This window comes from Mastigoproctus giganteus, chromosome 6 (genome assembly GCF_048544385.1).
Source record: "Mastigoproctus giganteus isolate SK-2022 chromosome 6, ASM4854438v1, whole genome shotgun sequence".
Classification (NCBI taxonomy): Eukaryota; Metazoa; Arthropoda; class Arachnida; order Uropygi; family Thelyphonidae; genus Mastigoproctus; species Mastigoproctus giganteus.
In genome coordinates, this window is record NC_143580.1 from 10,224,446 (window position 1) to 10,248,199 (window position 23,754).

At 33.5% G+C, this 23,754-nt stretch overlaps 1 protein-coding gene across 1 annotated transcript; it reads right to left on the minus strand.

Annotated features, from left to right (window-relative positions):
- Positions 1-2,984: 2,984 nt before the first annotated feature.
- LOC150083899 (cyclin-dependent kinase 9-like) lies at positions 2,985-23,706 on the minus strand. The gene is made up of 7 exons (XM_090375579.1): positions 23,514-23,706; positions 19,692-19,773; positions 19,136-19,226; positions 16,133-16,310; positions 14,326-14,572; positions 11,241-11,390; positions 2,985-3,287 (listed from the first exon to the last, which is right to left on the minus strand). Exons 1-7 carry the CDS (start codon positions 23,651-23,653, stop codon positions 2,985-2,987), a joined length of 1,191 nt encoding a protein of 396 aa, XP_090231705.1. The 5' UTR covers positions 23,654-23,706.
- Between the last annotated feature and the right edge of the window lie 48 nt (positions 23,707-23,754).

The window sequence follows — 23,754 nt, forward strand, 5'->3', positions numbered from 1 at the left end:
ATATCCAATTTTCTTTTCTTTTTCCACTAAAATCTTTACATAATCACTTAAAACTGAAAAACAGTGTTTACCCAAATACTCAGCAAGTGCAGAGGGGATAATGAACACAAAGTGCCCCTGAAAGATTGATCTGAAAATTAATTTAACTGGTGATAGTCAAGAAATTACAAAAATGTTTCATGTTAATTAATCATTCACATTTTTTATTTTTAAAATAAGGGACACTTTTTAAAATCCAGGGACCACTGCCTTAGATAAAATGTTTTTAGTAATACACATACAATTTATTTTGTATAACTGATGACATAATCCTTATTTGCATAGTTTCCTTTTACTTCTGATGTCCCATAATAAACTGTATTACATTTGGCTAGGCAATTTTTTGCCTTAAGCCTCAAACTGAGTAGGAATTTTCACTAACTTTATTATGTTTTGTTTTGTGCATTAAGATGTTTGTACTAAAATATTTATATATTTTTGTTTCTTTACTCCATGACCACTGTATGATCAGAGCAATGTGATCGATGCTGCGCATGCATTCAGTTAACCTCCATTTGTTAACTGAGTGCCATGTGCAGCTGATGTTAAGAATGATTGTAAATATAACTTCCTCTTACCTTGTATGGATGTTCCAAATAAAAAACACAGTTTGTTTTTTAATAAATAAAAAAAAATGGAGGAAATGTCATTATTTCATTTTTGCTCATGTTCTCAATTATTAAAAGAATGACTAGAACAAACAATAACCATTAAAAAATACTTTTATTGTTCCAAAAACAATACCTGTTTTCAAATATATCACAGCAATACATGGAAAAAAAGAAGATTCCAGTTTTGGAATAGCTGGCATATACTTAGCTGGAAGATATAATTCTCTCCCACATAAAAACAAAAGTCATCATCAGATGCTTAATATATAAAAAAATACATGAATAAATTTTTCTAAAAAACTTTTTCTGAGATGCTTCACTTTCCAATTTTATATGCGTAATAATCAGAAAACTGTACATAATCTTTTATAATCTGGACACTTTAAAAAATAATTAAAAAACTTTCTTCTATTCTACATATTATCCAAAAAAGGCATTTTCTCAAAAAAAAAAAAAAATATATATATATATACAGATATATAGCTGCATCAAGTAGTATAAGTAATGATTAATATTTGCTATTAATCACAATTGCACATAATTGTTAAAGCATATATTTACCTACAAGAAGAACACAAACACAACTATACAGATAATTTTTTCAGTTATACATGAAAATAAATTACTATTATTTTACAAGAATTTCTATACACAGAGAAAAAGTTATTTATAATTTTTACCCCTGTTAAACTGTAACATACGTATTCAAAAAATATCGCTAATTCTCTTTACAAATTGAAATAAAGATATTTATAAAACAACTTAACAGTTTATAACATCTTGAAATAATGTTGCAAAAATTATATATTTACATTCTGCTAGTGGTTACCAGTATACAACTACAAGGTGTTTCTATTAAAAGGCACTGGGTCTAACTCACTTATTTTTAGGTTTAGGTTATTCATTAGGTGGACATTTTCTGTCTTATTAGATATCTGATATTAAAATTGGAGGGGGGGGAGTATTAGCATTTATATTTTACAATTTCTTAATTTAAATTTTGTCTAATGAACTGCTTTTTCTCAAAGTGAAAGTTATTCTCTGTTCTTGGTTTAGTCTAAATTTCAATGGTATACTTCTGAAATAAATGTAAATCAATTTTATTTGAAGGAAAAAAATAATAACAGTTGTTGCAACATGAGGATATGCAACACAAATTGCCTTCATGCTGTTCACTGCTCTACAGCTAAACATGCATATCAAACAGAGCAAACATCACATACAAATGTTGTGTTTTGTTTATTCTTCAATTAAAATTGGCTTTTGTTCATTTCAGAAGCACACCAATGACATTTTCAAATGTTTTAACCCAAGGTGGGGAGAAAAACAACTCTCCCAATATGAAAAACGGCAGCAAATTAGGCAAAATTTAAGAACAATACAATTTAAATGGTAATACTTAATCCAATTTTAACATTAAATTCAAAATTTTCGCCCCAAATATGACAAAAAGAGGGCACAGAAGGGCACACTAAACCAAAAAATAAGCAAAGATGGTGCCTTTTAACTGAAACATTCTTTATATTATCCAAGAACATTTTCGTGAAAATGCTTAATGCTAGAAAATGAGAAACTTTTACAGTATCACCCACTTAATGACATATTCTTGTGTTTTTTTTGTTTTTTTTAAGGATAGTAGCTATTATTAGAGCACTCACTTCTTTCATAAAAATAAAAATTTCAATATGAAAATTTTATTTTTCAGATTAACATTTCATTGCCTGAATTTGACACGTACTATAATAATTTTATTATTAAATAAACTTTTATTCCACCTAATTATGACTAACTAACATGAAATTTTTATTTCCTCAAATTAAACTGATAGTAAGTAATTAATAGAAACAACAGTAATTAATAATGAGTAATTAAATTTCAACTTTTTGTCATATTTTAGAGATCAAACAAGAATAGTTATGATAATAAATATTATCATTACAACAAAAGGAGAAAGAAATCTATGAAAAAGCCTTAGGAGTTTAGAAGGGAAGATTTTCTGTCACTAATATAAATGGTAAATATTGTAATTTCTTATATTTACCAAATATTTATATAGTAAACATTCATTAAATGAAGTCAAATTTAGGCTTTCCTTTATAACGAGAAAGATAATATATGCAAATATCCAACAGTTCATAACTTTATACACCTCTGTTATTTACTGGGTAGAACTCTTCTTATTTTAATGGACACAGTTACCAAGCCCATGATAATCCACTTGACTGTAAAACACTTCATTAATAAAGTGTTTCCATTATTAATAAACTTATACATCTCAGTTTGGAAAGTGAAAACAGTAGTATTAAATACTAGAACCCTAGAATTTTTTTTAATTCAAAACACACGGTCGTGATACTGTCCGTCATTTGCTATATTTGAAACCACCCTGGGTGGAGCCACTTGCTTATGAAACTGTGCCGCCGCCGCTGCTGCTGCTAGACCTTTTTTTCTTTGTTGCGATGTGTATTCAAACATAGATTTTGTATGTTGAGATAGGGTTCTGGTCAACTCACAAGGCATAGGATCTGTCCAGAAAAAGTCATGGTTGAGGGCATGATCACTATCGATTCTCATCTTTGGATCCAAAGTCAACATCTTATCAACTAAGTCTAGAGCATGAGCATCCCTCATGAAATTCTGTAAGAGTCCAAAGTGTTAAACTATTGATAAATTTTACATCATATATAAGACTAATAGTGGAACTAGGGCAGTGTAGGTGAGACAACTATCTCGAGTACAACCTAAGAAGGACTGCATATCCTGATTTTTGGCTGTGTAAATAGGGTAGAGGGTGGTTTGGAACAGTTACTGAGACTTGCTCTGAGTGCAAATATACTTAGTTTCAGCACTGTACAAAACTATCATTATTAAAATTCAAGTTAGTAGTTTCAAAATTATAGGGCACATCCTATTACACATAAAGAACATGTACAGTATTTAGTATGAGCTTAACCAAGACGTTCTGAAATCAACTACATCAGTTATTAGAGTTTAAAGAGGAAAGAACATGTCCAGAGCTAACTGGTCACCGAGTATGAAGCACATAAAGAAATGTCAAATTTTTAATGTGTTTAATGTTTTTAAAATGTCAAATTTTTAATGTGTTACTCAATAACTGCATTTTAATCAATAAATTACATCAATTTATGCAGGAAATCAGACTGAAAACAATGTTGATATAATAACAACAAAAAAAGGAAGCAATATCCACTTTAAAAATTGTTTGTTTTTGGTTTTCGGTGATTTCAGTGGAACAGTGGCAAAGCAATGACAAGTTGAGCAAGTCTGTGGCAAATTATTAACTCATTAAAGAAAATCCTACGAACCAATACCGGTTAGAAATTTTGGATAAATGGCCTGGTCAGAACAAAGCTGCATCTTAAGTTTGACAGGGAATTATGAGAAACTGAACGATAAAATTGGATTCAACAGGATTTAGCGAAACAAAGTAGGAGAGAGAGAGAGAGAGAGAGAGAGAGAGAGAGAGAGAAAAAAAAAAAAAAAAAAATGGAATTCGGAGACGGTTTATGCTGTTAAAAAAATATGAAAGAATGGGTAAAAAATGAAGTTGGCTTCATAGAGAAATCAAATTAGAGCCATAATCAAAAGGGATTGCTGAAATGACACTTGAATTGGAGAGCAGTGAATTTAATGCAGGTATATTCACCACAAAAATGAAAAGAAACTGGATACATTCATTGCTTCTAGAAGATATTAGCACTATTATAAACAAAAGCCTTGTTAAAATGGGTGATTTTAATGCTCAAAGTTTTTTTTTTTTTTTTTTTGTGAACCCCAAACACGAGAGGTATTAGAACCTATAGTACTTAGTACCGTGCTTGGGTTGGAGGTTGAGAAGACGAAAGAAGATATTTGTTGACATTGGACTTGAACTTCTGTAGATTGTAATTTTCAGGAAATACATATGAAGGAAGGTTGTTCCAGAAAACGGCAGTTGAATGAATAAATGAGGAAGATGAAAAGTTGGTTCTGTGGGTTTGAAGTTGGACAGTATATGGATGTTGGCTGGTGGCGGCACGTGTTCGGTCTGTTTTGAAAGAGAGAGCAGGAATTATAGAAGCCAATTCAGAAGAACAGTGCCCATGGAAGTATCTGTAGAAGAGGCATGCAGCAGAAACAGTACGTCTATGAGAAAGCAGTGGAGAGACTCTGTTAACCTAACTGCCCTCTTCTGAATGGAATCAAGAAGCCTGAGAGAGGTTTTGGGGGCACCACCCCAGATGTGGGAACAATATTCCATGGCGGGGTGGATTTGCGATTTATACAGTGAGCAGCTGTTTGGAAGAAAAGTAACGCCGAGAGCGAAAGAGAAAATCAAGTTTTTTAGATGCAGAGGAAGCAATATTTGTAATGTGCTTGTGCCAAGAGAGATTAGAAGTCAGGGTAATCCCCAAAAGAGATATATCATTTTGCCTAAAAATCAAAGTGTCACTAAAGATAAGCATAGACGTGCGGAAATTTGCCTTTAGCCAGCGAGTGGTTGGTTGGTGGAACAGACTTCCATCCCTTGTCGTGGAAGTTGATAGCCTAAATAAGTTTAAGGCTCAGCTGGACAGGTATTTTGAACGAACAGAGGGGTGAAGTGGGAGTGGTTTTTTTTTTTTTTTTTTTGGCTGATGCTGCATAAGCTTGCTTTCTTGCATCAAATGCCTCTACTAATGCTAATAGGAGCAGAAGAATCCTTTTTGCGAGATATAAGACAAGATTGAGTTTTAGAAGGGTTGAAATCAACTAAGTTGTCTTTGCCCCACTGGAGAATTACCTGAAGATCGGCATTTAAGGAATTGGTAGCAGATTTTCTAGAAGTTGAAGCTGATTGAGCAGGACAAGGTTTCTCAAAATGGAAAGTGGAATGCAATGTGCTATCATCGGCAAAACTATGGATAGGATTTCCAGTTAATGGAAGAAGGTCATTAATGTACCAGAGGAAAAGAGTGGGGGAAAGAACTGAACCTTGGGGGACACCGGCGTTAGTGGAGAAGTTAGAAGACAGAGAGCCATCTACCATCACCCTCAGTGAGCGATCAGAGAGAAAAACTGGATAACCAATTACTAAAAACAGTTGGCAAACCATAAGATGGAAGCTTGTTTAGAAGACCTTTATGCCAAACACGATCAAAAGCCTTTGAGATGTCAAGAGCAACTGCTTGTGTTTCACCGAACCTTTCCATTGAATTAGTCCATAAATGGGTAACATAAGCCAGAATATCACCAGTGGATCGACACTGATGGAATCCATACTGGCGATTGTTGATCGCCAGTGAGTTTGTTATCTGGTTTTTAGGAGCATTAGCAACTAAGGCCATATTGCTCCGGGGTATGCGGTGGTCATTCTCTGACCTTTCCACATCCTCCGTATTTGGTGGACACGGGTTCGAACCCTGGTCTAATCAAGACGCGTGTGCTACGCACTGCTGCTCCTGCCCACCTGGCTATGGCGGCGCCTTGCCAGTGAGTAGGAACAGGTAAGCAGTAGTTAAAGAAATTCTAGACCCTTTCAGAAACGGGAAAAAAAAAAATGCAGAAAGGTAAAGACTTTTAAATTTATATACAGAACCACCCCAAAAATAGACAATTTGCCATAAAATTAATAAATATAGTTGAAATTGAATATATAGTCAACTACTTTCTAGTAAAAAGGTAATGGATGAAAAAATTCCAAAACACAAAGTTTAGGTGTTAGGTGGCAATGGAGAGTAATCATACATTTCTGGTAGTAAAGTCCAAAATTAGTAGGGGAAGGAAGGGTGGGCTCAGTTTGATAAAAAATGTTATCAGGGGAAAACAGAAATGATGTGGAAACATCATTTCTTAGTTGAGTTTCGGTTTCATTTAAAGCTGGCAGTAGTCTTAAAAAATTTTCTGGAGAGTAGCAATAAGTTAGCACTTTATATGTTTGCATTACCACATGCTCGTATTAGTAAGCAAAATGGCAAAGAAGTCACACCACACGATCAAGCAGAAAGCTGTCGTATTTTTTTCAGTGAAATAAAGAGTAACTGATGCATAAAGATATTAATTTTTTTTTTTTTTTAACTCATTGGGCATCTGCAAGAAACACAATACCTTATCCCAACAGTTTAAAGAGTAGGGCAGAGTAAAGGAATGAAAATGACCATACATGGCCATTGTTCATTCTCCAGAAAATGTTGAAGCCCTCCAAGTTACAATGCAGCATAATCCAGGAAAGTCAAGAATAGAAGCAGGTTGTGAATTTGCAATATCTTAGTGTTCTGTTCAACAAATGCTCAAGTTGGATTTAAAAAAGTTCCCATACAAAGTGCTGCATAAACTTTCCAAAAACGATAAGCAGAAAAGATTAATTCACCTCACAAGGCAGAGGGAAGAAATAGTATTATAAAACACCTGCTTTTCAAGATGAAGCTTATTATGATTTTGAGGGGCCTGTCAACAAGAAGAAATATATGGTCTTTGGAATCAAGTCATTGTTTAATTGGGCCCCTGTCCTTCAGTGAGACTGTTAACACATAGTGGTACCTGTATATTCTCCAAAATGACTTATACCATAACCCACTGCAACTCAACTTCTCACATATACCCAGTGATTTATGCAAGACAATGCCACACCATATATATAGCTAATGTCAAGGTTGGATTTTTTGCACACTGTTTTTTCTCTTGTATGTTAACCTGGCCATCACAATTGCAGGTATATTTGGCTGCAATTGAGCCTAGTTGAATCCATGTGATTTTCTTGAAAGAGAAGTTTCCAAAGAAAGAGAAGTTGTTCCACAGAAAACCTGTGGAACAACTGTGGACTTGAGTGCCATCACTATTCAATTTTTTCACAAAATTGATGGCGTGTCAATGCTTTTTTACAAACAGTGTATAGTTTCAGGGACATGTTCATCAACATGGAAGACACACTAAACATGTGGTAAAATAAAAATGTTTTCTAAGAATTTGAGAATGAAAATTTACAATGTTTGTAACAACTAATGGACAAAGAAATTTGTAAGACACATTTAAATGTATCGAAATTTTGTGTTACCAGCCTTTCATATTTTAAGAAAAAGTATACTATAACAGAAGTTAGAATGGTCAATAAAATACAGAAGGACTGTAAAATATGTGTTAAAGCCAAATATTGAAGGTTATACTGGTTTGGCATAAATCTGATGGTGTCATGTAGAGTTATTTTTATCTGCTTTTTTTTTTTTTTTTTAAATAATTTTCATTGACTTCCATTCAAAAACCATTCTAGTTTGCCAAGGAGTAATTCACAGTGTATAAAATTTATTAAAAATTTGCATAGTCTCTATTAAGTAGGATGTGCCATAATAAATTTCAGCTTGTATTATTTATTATAAACCATTATTAATTATGCATTATTGAGTTATTATTAATTATTATTATCATAATCATCGTCTTCTATATGTGCCATCTCCTAATGGAGATCAGTGACCGCCATGGCAAATGTCTTTCTGTCTCTGGTATCTCTGAACAGCTGCTCAGTGTTTTCAGTCCTCCAATTCTTAATGTTATCAAGCCATGACATACATCATCTCCCAGGCTTACTTCTTCCTTTCATTCTCCATCATAATCATAGGAATCTTTAACTATAAAAACAGTATATCTTTCAAGTTATACAAAGCTTTGCTGGCATATTATCAGGTGAAGAATTTGTTAAAAAGCTGACCACCAAATAGTTCTAACAGCTAATTAACATTTCCCTTCCCTCCCCTTTCTCTTTGTACACAAACACCATCATAAAACCAAAAGTTGAGAATTAATAGACTAGTAAAGGATAGCGAATGCTTAAAAAGCGGTACTCACCTTGAATTAATCTGCGATGGCTTACTTAGGCAGCGTAGTTAATATTTAGGTTGAATTGTTAATTTGAAGGAAATTAAAAGGGGGGGGGGGGACATATAATAAGTGTTGACTGAGTTAAAATAGGCGCAAGGAAACAGAAGTGTACACATCCAATCCTTGGTTGTCATTGAAGTAAAAGAATCAAACGAATAATTGAAAACTAAATAGGTGAATACAGTGAAGCCAATAGTTGTTACGGGGACATTCGTTGGTTAAAACATCTTCAGTTGGCAATGTGTGGAGAGTGAACGCGTGTGGTATTTAAGAAATAAATTATACTCTCGTGATTCCTTTTTTGACATGTGGGAACTTTAATCGCGAGAGGTTCCAATTTGGGAAAAGATTGAAGGGGAGTTTGGAATTTAGAATTTTGAGATTTGAGTAGTGCCGGTACCATGCAATAGTTAGGGCTTCATATTGAAGTATTCTGTAGCTGGATTTTAGTTTAATGATAGAAATGGCAGAGTCAATGAGGGGGGGTGTGGTTGTGGGTCTGGGCATGAATTGTAAGTTCTGTGACAGATTGGTTAGACATGAGGCTATGGAAATGATAGTATGCACGGGTGTTGGATGTTTTTGATGAGCCAAATTTGGTAGTGGTACTTCCAATGTAACATGTATTATAGTTTGGTTGACAATTAATGAGGTATATTATATTATTGAGGTCGTTGGTAGGATATTTGTGTGTGTCTTTATAGGAGCTGAAGAAGGATCCTAATTTGTTGTAGTGGAAAAAACAAGGGAGATATCAGTGTCGTTAAATAGACAGCGGAACTGTCCTACGAGTTCATTGTGATAAGGGAGGACTATGCGGATGTTTGTTTTATTGTTGTCTTTGGTTGGATTGTTAAGTTTAATTTTATTTTTAGCGATGGAGATTGTGTTTAAAATAAGCTGGTGGGGGTAACCTCTGGATATAAATTTGTCGGTGAGATATTGGATTTTGTTGTAAAGGTCAGTTGGTGAGGAGCTGTACTTTAGTGCATTGTGGATTTGGTTATATAAAACTGCTTTTTTAGTGTTTAGGGGTGAGAGGCAAAATGTAGGTATTTACCGGTGTTTGTATTTTTCCTGAAAATTTTCGTATTTAATTTTGTGCCTGTTATATAGACAGTGAGATTGAGGAAATTTATCTGATTGTTTTGTCCGATTTCAAGGGTGAATTTAAGTCTGTCGTGTATAGAGTTGAGTTTTACAAAGAGGTTATCAATGATGGATCTGTTGCCTATTACAAGCATGTCATGCTTGTAATCTGTCACAGAACTTACAATTCATGCCCAGACCCACAACCACACCCCCCCTCATTGACTCTGCCATTTCTATCATTAAACTAAAATCCAGCTACAGAATACTTCAATATGAAGCCCTAGCTATTGCATGGTACCAGCACTACTCAAATCTCAAAATTCTAAATTCCAAACTCCCCTTCAATCTTTCCCCAAATTGGAACCTCTCGCGATTAAAGTTCCCACATGTCAAAAAAGGAATCACGAGAGTATAATTTATTTCTTAAATACCACACGCGTTCACTCTCCACACATTGCCAACTGAAGATGTTTTAACCAACGAATGTCCCCGTAACAACTATTGGCTTCACTGTATTTAGTTTTCAATTATTCGTTTGATTCTTTTACTTCAACGACAACCAAGGATTGGATGTGTACACTTCTGTTTCCTTGCGCCTATTTTAACTCAGTCAACACTTATTATATGTCCCCCCCTTTTAATTTCCTTCAACTTAACAATTCAACCTAAATATTAACTACGCTGCCTAAATAAGCCATCGCAGATTAATTCAAGGTGAGTACCGCTTTTTAAGCATTCGCTATCCTTTACTAGTTAACTACTGTATAAAATAAACAAGCATCACCACCAACAGAAATGATTCTTACAAAGTAAGTGAACTACACCATAAACAATTCATAAGATTTAATCTCTATCATCTCTCACCCAAAACTAAAATCAACAAGTAAAATGTAAAGTATTTGGTTTTTAGGAGCATTAACAACTAAGGCCATGTTGCTCCGGGATATGCGGTGGTCATTCCCTGACCTTTCCACATCTTCCATATTTAGTGGTGATGGGCTCGAACCCTTGTTTAATCAAAAAGCGTGTGCTACGCACTGCTGCTCCTTCCCACCTGGCTACGGAGGTGCCAAAATCAACAAGAAAGAGTGTTATATTCAGGTTTATTTTTTCTTGGGACCCTAAAAAAAAGTGATATATGCAGAAGAGCATTTTAAATGGGAGCACTACAGATGTTAAAAAATGCATGGTACTTTGTAGGATTAGTCACAGGGTTAGAAGAAAAGATCATTAAAAATGGGAGAAAGCTATAAGCAGGAGTGTTATAACGAGAGGTTACTGTATGTATTTTGAAATTGTTATGATTAATAAAATAGTGGGTGGCAATAAGTTGTGCCTCTGCACAGAAAAATGATAAACCCACTTTTGTGGGTAGAATAACCCTAGCGGGGGTAAACAGGTGCCCACCACATAAGAAGAATGGGGTATCAGTATTGTGTCTGTAAATTGCATGTGTTCTAATGTCAGGGTTAGTTTTGCTTGATGAAAGACCAAGGTTTTCTGGAGGGAAATTCAAAAAAAAAAAAAAAACATGCAAAAAAGGAGAAAATCCTTAACCAGGACTGCTTAACTTGGCCATGATATAAAAAAAGACCATAACAGTTCTACTACTGAGGCAGGAACATCTAAATATGCAAAGACCCATACCTTTAATTTTTCTTTAACTTTCCTCTTGTGTCCTTTTGGAAGCTCCATTTTATTATACAATTCAAGTTTTTCTACATTGGGCCATACTTCAGAGGTAATGGATCCACAAAGTTGAACAATTAATATTAATTGGTGAAGCTCAGCAGTGCCCTATATATTAATATATATATAAAAAAAACAGCTATATGTTCAACTAATTTTGCCACGATGCTTTAAATGCAGTTCAAAAGTAAAGTTTAATGTTTAAGATGTACTACTAATACCAAGATGAATGTGTCATTATAACATCAGTAATATGAAATTTAATGTAAAACAAATCCTATTAGTTCATGGGAAATATTTCTCCATCACTCACACACTAAATAGAAGAAATAAAACTTTCATGGGTCTATCAGACACTTTTTTTAATATATATATATATATATATATATATATATATATATACACTTATTTTTTATTTTTATTTTTTCCTTGTTAGTTGTTGGCGCATCAGCTTCTATGGCCATAATGCACCTCCCAAAGTTTTTGCATTTTACTGTGATCCAAGCCCGAGGCGGGAATTGAACCCGCGACCTTTGGGTTGCCAGGCAGGCACTTTACCTACCTGGCTAGACCGGTCGGCATATACTTATTGATCACTGAATTATGACTACCTACCTAATGCCATGTTGGGCCACTGTTTGCATGAGTAACAGTTGCTATTTGCCTAAGCATTAATTCCATTAAATGTCTGCAAGGATCTGTAGATGCTGCCTGCAAAGCTTTCCACAGTGTCGAAACAGATGATGGCTGTGTGTCCATACACCTCACTTCCCATTCCAAAAATCCCACAAGTGTTCAATTGGATTGAGGACAGGCGAATTTGGAGGCCAATTAAGATGGATGATATCTTCACTGTGTTCCACAAGCCACTTTTGCACAGTGCAGGCTTGATGGCATGGCAAATTATCATCTTGGAAGATCTGGTTTCGGTCTGAGAAAAAATGCAACATGGTAGGGTACACATGGTCTCCTAAGAAATGTCAGTAGACCTCACCAGTGAAACATTGCTCCAGACGCACCAGGGGTACTAGTTCTTGCAAGATGGGTCCAAGGACTCACATTGTTTATACCACATGCAAAGGCATCCATCAGTATGTTGCACCAGGTATTTGGATTCATCTAACAGCATACTCATTTCAAGTCCTCCAGTATCCAACCAGCATGTTGTTGACAACACATGCATTTGCCATCGACAATGATCAGCAGTGAGGAGAAGGTATTTCTTGGGTTGTCTGCTGTGGACCCTCATATGTCTAAATATGTGCTGCATCGTCATTTGAGATATTGTTCTTGCATTCACACAATGACTCTGTCAATAGAAAAATGAAGACGTATGAAATCTGAAACACAAATTACCAGATAAAGAAAACTGTAGAGATTTTAGAAATGATCAAGGAAACAGAACTGGCGAGGTTAACCCTCTTATGGAATGAAGTCTATACAAAAAAGGAAGAAACTGAAAGGGAAAAAACAGGCAGCTTTAAACCATGTCAATCAGGATGCCAATTTTCCCTCTAATGCATCAAGTTCCATCGCATTCATTTTCTCTTCCAACAAATAACAACTTCTATCATCTACCAGTATGCCAAGCCTCATATGTAATATCTTCTTTGGATTACGCATAAGCTAAACACTATAATATTTATATAACTTATATTACTAATATTTCCTATTTCTATTGTTTAAAAATTACATTTTGGTATTTTTAAGCTTACTGGGATCATAACTCCACTCTTCTGTTACTTTAATTATTTGCTGTTTACAGTTTTGCCAATCACAAGGATCCACTGGTTCCTACACCTATAATAAAAGAATATATAGGTATCCTCACAAATCGGGGGTACTCCTGTCCTGACTAGCAAGGAATACTTCTATGTTTTTTTTTGTGGCTAGCAAAACATTCCTTGATAACTGAACTTGCATTTTCCAAGATTTATAAAATGCTGCGTAATTTACGTACATTATTTCCCTTCCATCACCAAGCAGTTATTTATTAATAATAAAATTACTTGAGACAACTGACTGAACTTTATTAAAATAAATATACAAAAATAAGTAAAAGAAAATAATATAACTGAAAGTGATCAAAATACACAGAGTAAAATAAGCTAAATTCAGAGAACATAAGCAAAGATAAAATTACAACATAAATGAGACGCTTTCAAGGCAGGGTGCCTCTGTCACACTGATTTAGTTGACAGAGGAGGAAGTAATCAGGATCTGGTGGCAATAAATGATGTGCTCATTGGGAGCAATATTCTGAGTGTGCCAGTGCTCGTCATATCGTAAGTAGGTATACCAGGTGGCAAAGCTGCTGTCATACTGTTGTACCATATATGACTTAGCTGACAAAAAAAGGCACTCTGTCTTGACAGCTTCTTGCTTACGTTTGTTATTTTATTATCGATATGATCCCCAACACGCAAGGCGCTTTTTTCTAAGTTATTACAGTACACCCCAGGGGCTCACATCTGGTGAGTATGGGCTTGGCACACTCAGGGTGCAGAGCTGGGTATCATCATTCTTCTCTTCTCTTTCTACTTTCTCTCTCTCTCTCTCTCTCTCTCTCTCTCTCTCTCTCTCTCTCTCTCTCTCTCTCTCTCTCTCTCTCTCTCTCTGGAATTTTTTTTTTTGGCTGGTGCAACATAAGCCTCAGGCTTCCTTGCACCATATGGCTAATAATAATAATAATAATAATAATAATAATAGTATATGTAATTAAAAGCACCCTCCTCATCATCATTTCATCCATAGTTTCATTAAAATACAAATGCTAAAGATATTTTTTTAGCAATAATTCTATCTGAACAAATTGTATATGCTGGTCCATTCAGTATATACACAGTTACTTTTAACAAAACATAATAACTGATATCTGGCTATAACTGACAAATTAAATGAAGAATATGTTGGCAATAGAATTTTGGAAACATGAATATCCTATATAATATTTGTATAACAGGAATAGTAAATGAGATTACCTGGTCCTGAGTGAGTGCATAAAAATTCAAATCTTAACAGTATTTTCAAAAGCAATACTTGCCTGCATAATGGGGCATCGTGTCCACAATTCTGCCATGATACATCCAGCTCCCCAGATGTCTATAGGAGTACTATAATTCCTTTCTCCTAATAACAGTTCTGGAGGTCTATACCATAAAGTAACTACTCTATTTGTGAAATGATTTGGCTTGTCTGGCTTGCAAAAGCTGAATGCTCTTGCTAGCCCAAAATCTGCAAGTTTTAGCACGCCATTTTTTGTAATCAGAATGTTGGCAGCTTTCAAATCTCTATATGGAAAGGAGAAAACAGAAATATTCATAATTATAAGATAAAAGAGTTTCCCCCAAAATTGTTAAATATCAACAATCTTATAATTTTTAAATTATTAAATTTTAGAAGTTTCAACAGTGCATATTTTTATGAACTGAATAATTTTTATTTTGTTTTATACACATATTTCTTTTGTTTTGTGTGTGTGTGTGTGTGAGAGAGAGAGAGAGAGAGAGAGAGAGAGAGGGGGGGGGGAACAAGTAGGTGAGAGAGTTTTTTTTAAAGTTTTTCAAACTAACTTTCCCTTTAAGTAACAAAATTTATTCTCCCCTTAGGATTTGAATTTAGCAAAAAATAATAGTTTATTAAACTTATTTAAACTTACTTTCCATTCTAATTATTTCTCTTGTTGTCATGCTGTTTTCTTTCTTTTTTTTTATTTTAAATTGTTAAAATTATAATTAATTTATCACCTAATTAATAGTTTAATCCTGTAGAATTGGACTTGTGAGGTTCCTCTTGAAAATAACGTTCTAACATTAACTGTTGGCTAACATTCTAACATTAACTGAAGATTAAATTCTGAAAATTTTCTACTTTCCTAAATATAGATAAATTTTCGCTTTTTATAGTTTTTGAACGATTTTTATGGGTTTTGCAGGGTAACTGTATGTGAGAACCTGCCAGGTGCTGTGCCACCATGTTTGCAACTTTTCTAAAGAGTAGCATGGGACCTAACTAGGGTTAAGGCTATGAAACTTGGAATTGTATTTATTATTACTAGCCACATAGTGCAAGGAAGCCTGAGGCTTATGCTGCACTAGCCAAAAAAATTTCCGAGTTACCCTGAAAAAGAAAGAAAGAAAGAGAGAGAGAGAGAGAGAGAGAAAGAGGGGGGAGGAATCACCAAGAAAGAAAAGAATAATGATATCCAGCTCAACAATTAATGCCAAGCCCATACTCGCCAGATGTGAGCCCCTGGGGGTGATTTTGTTTCTAATTCAAGGTTGCTCACTTTTAGACTGACTACAGACATTTACAGAACCATCTATAGTCTTATATGATTTGTTTCTGAAAGATTTGGTATTTTTTTGCATAATAAACATGAAAGACAATATTCACTCAGGATACAGAGTTAGCAACACGCATATTTACAATTTGTCACAGTGCCAAATTTGAATTTTTTTCAAATAAATTCTGAAAAAAAAAAAAAAAAAAAAACGAAAATGAAAAACAGTATGTAATATATATTTTTAAAAAAAATTTAAAACTGTTTATACACATAATAGGTAGAAATATATGCATACAAGCACATTTAATGGTTTTTAAAATGGAAAATACTATTAACTTAATTGACTATTCAAAATTAATGAATATTTATTTTTTATTTTCATAAAACAAAAAATACATCCATTAAGAAATTATGAAATATGGGTAGCAGAATTAAAAAAAAAAAAAAAAAAAAATTCCAGAAATTGAAAAGAAAGTTGTCACTTGTCAGGATATCATTTTTGTTACAACTGGGAAAGACAAAAGGCAAAAGTTTCTTGTGATGTATGTAATATATATATAGGTACCTATGCAAAACTTTGTTGCTATGGATGTAGTATAATCCATTGAGGAGTTGCTGCATTATTTTCTTGATTTCACCCAGAGTAAATCGAACAGAGTGATTACTAAGAAGTCCAGCCAGATCATGTTCGCAGAATTCAAAGACAAGATAAAAAGTTGCCAAATTCTTATTGGTCGATGTACCTAAGAAATTAATTGAGCATTTTAATCATTTAAAAATAAAACAGTATACTATTAAAAACACAAAGCTTAAAAAAATATATTTAAGTGTTTAAATTGTTACTATTGTTCTAGCCACCACTCCTTCACTGATATTACCCGAACAGCAATAAATTAGAAAACTTCAGATCTCAGAATGATAATGTATTAGTAGTGGTAGATGATGAAAGAAGGCAAGCTTATGTAGCACCAGAAAAAGAAAAAAGTCAACACTTCCCATTTTGCCTGTTTATCCTCTCTAACAGTTATCTAGCTCTTCCTTGAATTTATTCAACTACCCACCTCTAGAACACCAGATGGGAGTTTGTTCCATCTGTTTGTTTGTTATTTGGTTTTTAGGAACATTAGCAACTAAGGCCATATTGCTCTGGGGATATGCGGTGGTCATTCCCTGACCTTTCCGCATCCTCCGTATTTGGTGGTCACGGGCTTGAACCCTGGTCTAATCAAGAAGTGTGTGCTATGCACTGCTGCTTCTGCCCACCTGGCTATGGAGGCCCCATTTGTTCCATCAACCCCCTCCCCAGCTGAAGGCAAATTTCCACACATCTGATCTTTACCTGTCTTCCTCAATTTGGATTTATGGCCTAAGCACGAGAAAGATTTCATCAACACTGAGCTTACTCGATCCATCCAAACCCTCAAACACCTCAGTCGGATCTCCTTACAGATGCTTAGTCTCCATACATTGTAATTCGCAGAACTGAAGACTTACTTGGTAAAACTATGTTTTGTTCCCTTCACCAATCTTATCTTGTTGCTCTTCTCAGCAGTCATTCCGGCAGATCTACATCCTCCTAAAATGAGGCCTCCAGACCTGATATGCAGTACTCAAGATGCTTGTACAATTGCTTGTACAATGGGATAATTACCTCCTTACCCATGCTAGCAAAGTTCCTGTATATCATTGGCAAAGCCCCATGAGCTGTCCTGGCAGCCTGTCTGCACTGCTCAGAGAACTTCATATTTGCCTGCACAATTATCCAAGGTCTTTTTCATTTCCATTACCCTGAGTATAATATCACAGTTGATACATTAATCTGGGATTACTGCTACCCAAATGCAGTACCTTCCATCTGTCCATGTTAAACTTCAAGTGCCATTTCTTAGTCCATCTGCCTAATTTTTTTTAAATCATTTAGAGAATGCTGATAGGGAAAGGTAGATGGAGGATTTGATTTTATCTCAAAAATTAAAAAAATAATAATAATAACATAAAATTTTTAAAAAGTAGAGTCTGTGAGATGCCATATGTGTATCCTAGAGTTAAGAAAAGAAAGTGAAAAGGTTTAGAATGACTTGGAGAGCACTAAAGAAAAAAATGAATTTTACAGAATGGCATAAAGAGATTTTGGGCCAGAGGAAGTTAAAAATAAATAGAGTTCTGTATTAGATATTCCCTGAAGTGCAACATTAACGGACATAAGCACAAATAACAGCTTTATAATGGAAGCATAGAGGATGGGTGTGGCAAATATGAAAAGCAGTAGTTAAGGAAACCAATAGTCGAACTCTATCAGTTAGAGTAACTATTAATTTCGGTTACAAAAAGTCAGTCCGGTTGAGAAGACTAAGCTTCGTCAGGACATGAAATTTCTGGGAATACATTACTCACAAAAATACATAATCTAATGTCGCTGATTTGATTTATTACTGTTGTTTTATTATTTATTTAGTAAATGCTATGCCAATACAAGTGTGTACTCAATGGCTAATTTGTATGTTGTTTGGGATTTGGTTTTGATGTCGTTATTTTGGGTTTTATTGGCACATCAGCGACTAAGGCTATAAGGTGTGTGGGATGAAAATCCCTACTCTTTCTGTCTGAGATTGGTCATGACACTGATTGAAGAGGCCTTTAAGAAAAAGTCTCCAACGCAATGGAATCTGAACTCAGACCTCCCCAAATGTGCATCAAATGGCAAATGACAGAGGACCGCTGGTTAGAATACATTTGAAAAATGTATTCTCAAATGAGAAATATTGGGTCTCATCATGATGCCTATTATATCTTCACACATGTTATGAGAAATGGTATATTATTTACAGGGAAAGCTGTTCTGAATTATTACTTAACCCTTAGCCGATGTTAAGGGTTAAGTGATAATTCAGAAAAGCCTACTCCATTTATAATCATAAAAATCAGCAATAAATAATTAAAAGTTGTTCTTTTTTGATGATATCTTTATTTTCAATTATTATGAATATAACTATAACAAAATACATTTTTTATATTAAAAACATATATTTTTAATTATTATTTTTAAATAAAATCCCCTCGCCAGTACTTTATACATGTTTTTCATCACCTACCTTATTTGGGAAAGGAAAACACAAATCAAAAATCGTTATTTACTGTCGGAAAGTGAAATATAAATAACAGAAATATAAATTGCACCAGTTATAAAACCAGCATGCTTGAATAATCTGATATTAATCTGATATGGGAGATGTGGTTAATTCAAAATTCTTGTTTTTCAGCACATGGATATAATTATTGAGAATAGGCTTAACTTGATCCTGCCTTTTTCCTGTTTACTCAATAGCTTGGGGTGATTTATAGAATTTTCAATGGAGAAATCAAAGAGAACACTTTAATTGATAGGTACTGGGAGCTTCAGCTGTGTGGACCAAATAGGTGAGGTGCATGAGATTGAAACTGTGTGGGTCTCAAAGACCCCACACTGCACCCAACCCTGGGTAAGATGTGCCCTATTTTAATAACTGAAATTTTGTTATGCCGTTGTATATATCAGACAGTTCATATTTCATTAATTATTTTCATTTACCTTTGCTTCTGCAGACTTCAACTAGCTTCACAATGTTTTCATGATTTAACAATTTGAGAATTTTTATCTCTCTTAGAGCTGTTATAGGAAACTAGAAAAAAAAAAAAAAAGAAAAAAGTATGTTAAATTAATATTTGTTTAACCCATCAATTTAATTTATTCCAAATTATTTTTGGAAAAGAAGTCTTCAAATATCTTCGCTGTCTCTGTTAAAAAATTTCAATATCCAATCTATAGTTTATAATAATATTTTAATTCTCCACATCAGTGGTGCACAAACGTTTGTGCTGGAATAACTCCACGAGTTATTCCAACAAAAAATTTCATTCAAAATTTCTTATCAAATTACTTAAGTTGCAAGTGAAGGGGTATTCAATCACCTTCCAAAGCTTTTAGAAAATTGGATATAAGCTGGTGTCTTATATTATCAACTTAGGATGTGAATAACCCTTAGGATGAGGAAATGCCAAATCCTAAGGATGATAGAGTGAAATTTTATTTCTTTAAGGTAATATTCCTTAAAAAAAAAAAAAAAGATGATAACCTGATTCCTTACCCCTTCATTTTCATTTTCCATCAACACTTTCTTGAGGGCTACTAACATCTTAGTTTTTCGATGTTGTGCTTTGAAAACCTCCCTAATAAAATTTTAAGGAAATATGGTCAAGTTGTCAAGTATGAATAAAATTTTACACTATAGTTAACAGATATTAAACAATTCAAATGAAAATTATTTCACAGAAGGAAAGTTATTACTGCTTTCTTGAGTATTCAATAGCAATCAATAACTTAATATGCATTATGCTATTGATTGAATATTCATTCACAAAAAATATTGATCTCTCTCTTCATTATTTCAGTTATACAAAGTAAAATTACTTAAGAAAGCAAAAATTTCTTAAGATGCAATATGAAAGTAAACATTTCAACAGAAATATTATATCATTTAGCAGATGTTCCAGGTTACTCTGAATACATGCATTAAAACAAGTCAGGATGGTGGTCAGAGCATAGCTAGTAAATTTTAGGTTGAGGGGGAGCAAATCATTTTGTATAAGTTAGAAATGTGACAGCCTTGGCATGAGCATTTAGTTTGAATTATTAGTTTGAATCCGAGGTTAGTTTAGGTTAGATTTATTATCTAAAATTATTTGCTAATAACATCAGGTTAATCAATTGACGGACACAATTTGCTGCATAAAATAGTGTACATTTAACACATACATGGCATCTGACAGACACATTTTTAACTTTTTTTCTTTTTTTTTTAAATTTGGAAATAAAAAAAAAAATTCTCTATACCTTTTTCCATCCAGTAATTTCTGTCTTTATTCCAATATACTATGAATTACAAATTTTTTCTGTTTGGCATTTAACAAATGACAAACAGGTGATAGCACCTATATTTCTTGTACTCAACTCCAATACTCACATGTCTTCTGTGAGTCACCAGTGAGAGCCGTCTAGTTTTGCTGTAGAGCTTTTGGGTTTGGTTTTTCTGGCTTTTCAGAAACTAAATGCAAATAGCTGACAAAACATGGTATCTGCCAGACCAGACAAAGTGAATGTCTGTATTTCAATTCCGTGTGACTGTAAATTCTAAGAAATTGATTAAAAACAATCTTTATTATTATTATTATTGGCTTTGCTTGTTTATTTTTTTTAATCTCTCTCTCTCTCTTCGTTTCTAGAAATTCTGTAATTGAATTAAGCAAACCATAATTAATAGAACACTGTTTTCAATTCAGTAAAAAAAAAAGCTAAAAATTAATTTTTTATAATTAAAACAAAAAAGAGGTGTCTCACAAGTACCACATAAGTGTATTTGTTCCAATTAAGATGCAAATTACAGAGTTGGAGAATTTGGATTTATAGTTTTAAAATTAAAATGACATCAAACTATTTACATGTAGAGTATATGCAAATACAATATTCTGAAAGTCTACTGTATATAGCTAGAGTGATATACATTCCTCTCACCTTATTTGGCTGTCCTAGAATATAAACAGCATGTTTATTTATTTATTTAAAAAAAAGGAAGAAAATTATGTTCTGCGTTGATGGGAAGTACAGTAAGCCATACTTTAGTTAAAATTACAGTACCCAAAATATCAATAGATAATTGATCATTAGAATTCCACTTAGTGAAAGTATGGTGCGATACTGTATGACAGGGGAATCCAACCTTTTTTGGCTAAGGGCCAAAACAGATAAAATACTGAAGGCTACTTCACAGAAGACTGCACAGATTCTCACAGAAAGCTTTTCAGTACTAATTACACATTTTTTAAAACTGAATTTAATTTCTGTTATCAAGTTTTATATTTATAGTTTATTTTTGTACATTTAATAATTAAATATGAAAATTCATTAATTATTAGGTGAACATATATATTGTGAATGTATCCAATAATTATTAGGTGACACTAATAATCTTATTATATGATTATAATAACATGTTAAACACTGAGGAAGAAACTTAAAATATCATACGAAAGCAATAGAGAAAACTGAATATTATTAAAAGCAGATATTTTCAAAAGTCAATGTGAACTTTTGTGACATGCTAGTTTTAGCACATTATCACATCATGCACCCCATGGCTGTGTAGGCCACAGAATGTCAAGGAATGGGCTGCGTGCAAACTGGGCATCCCCTCCTGTATGATTTATGAATAAAACAAAACCTTACTGTAAGCATTATGAATAAAATCAATAACAGGGCATCATGAATAAAAATTTGAATAAAATATTCATGGAAATTATTGAATTAAAAAGCCATTCCAATTTGTCTAGTTTTATTAATTCATTTTTTATATTTGAAATTTAATACTTAACACTTAAGCCCACAATCTGCTAAACAACTTTTTTTCTTTCTTTTTTTCAATGTTTAAATACCAACTGATAAAATGTTCTGGAATAGTGTATGACATTTTTTCCTTTCATATTTGCAATTCATTTATAAGTTAATTTTAGTACAAGACAAAGCCTTGACTCGGAGGCCAGCCCTGATAAATTTCAGGTGTATGAAGTAGCTATTCAGAAGTGCATTCAACTATTCAGTTACAGACTCCCCAGCTAGCTATATTATGCAAACTTACGCTACCAGATCACTTAACCATTTGCTACTAATACGACAGATACTACTTCCTAAATATTTCTCTCTTTTTTTTCTTTTTTTTAAAATTTGGAAATAAAATCAAATCCTCCCATGCACTTTTCTCCACTACTATTCTCTAAGTTATACAGTATTTTCTCTTTTCATTTCAATATATGAATTGCGAGAAATTATTATTATTTTTTTTTTTAGTGTTTAGCAGATGCCAGTGATAGCATCTATCTTTCTTTACTCATTTACCACATTGATATAGCACCTTGAAGATGCCAGCAAGGACTGTCTAACCTTTGCAGAAACTAAACATGAACAGCTGGCAATAAAACAAAATTCATATAAAAATGTTTGCCAGAGACTACTTCAGCTTGTTTCAATTAAGGAAAGAGTCACCCTGAAATTCTAAAAAATATATGATAAAAATATTTTTTACTATTATTGGTTTCCCTCATTTATCGGTGTTTGATATTTTATAAATGAGTTTAGCATATTATTATTAACAGAACATCATTTTGAATTCAGTAAAAAAAAAATAAATAAATTAAATATTGATATTTTAAAAAAAAGTTTCACAAATGTCACCAAGTAGGGTGCGAGTTATAGAGGGTTAATTATCCTGCCTCTTGTGCCTGGGGAAGGTGCTTTGGTCAACAGTGTGATGTGGAGACCTGTCCAGATGAAGTGATCCACTGCCCATTATTTTAAAGGAATTTTTAGATGTTCACTGCTTTCCTATATATATCTACATGTATCTACTACTACCACTAATAATAATATGTTATAGAACTCTACAGCTATCCTGTACATATTAAAATTTAAATGTTTTTTACATATTAAAAAAATAAATCTCTAAAAAAATGTATAACCTTTGGGGGGGGGTGAATGCACCCCCCCAGAGTTTAAGTCGAACAGTCAGCAGTTAAGCAGCTTCTAATTTTCAGACCTTTATGAATTTAATAATGACGCTGAATTAATAACTCCCAAGTTTCATGTTATATAATATAATTTTTTTTTTTATATCTGTGAACTCCTAATGCTGCCTTTATAGTCAAACACACTGCGCTAGGCATTTCCTGTTCAATAAAACGGAGCCAAAACATAAGAAAATTAATACACACAGTTCAATGACCTAATACAAGTCAACAAGCTATAGATTTTAAACGCAAAAATTTCAAAAGTACTAATTGGAATTCTTCCAATACCATATGCCATCAAATTAAAAATTAAACAATTTATAGTAGCATATGCTTTACTACTGAGCACATACCCAAAGGTACCCTGGCCTATTTTCGTGAGAGTGTCATATTTGGTGACATCTTCGCAAAAAGGGAACCTCAATTCATTAATATTAAACTTATCTTCCTTGTTATTTGTCGTTGTCGTTGTTGGAGGAGCAACAGCAAGCATTTCTGTTTTTTTAAAAACGTGGACTAAACATAAGGCAGCACAGCTAATTTTCGCATTCCACGTGCACGACAAAAGTGGAGCTCTCAAAAGTGCGAAACCTA

Bases quoted from the DNA above. Each gene is read 5' to 3' on its own strand.
- LOC150083899 (XM_090375579.1), bottom strand. From the start codon at position 23,653: ATGCTTGCTGTTGCTCCTCCAACAACGACAACGACAAATAACAAGGAA. The intron at 19,774-23,513 runs GTATGTGCTCAG...AAATTTTATTAG, and splicing joins ATAGGCCAGGGTACCTTTGG to GGAGGTTTTCAAAGCACAAC. The intron at 19,227-19,691 runs GTAAGGAATCAG...TTTTTTTTCTAG, and splicing joins TGGAAAATGAAAATGAAGGG to TTTCCTATAACAGCTCTAAG.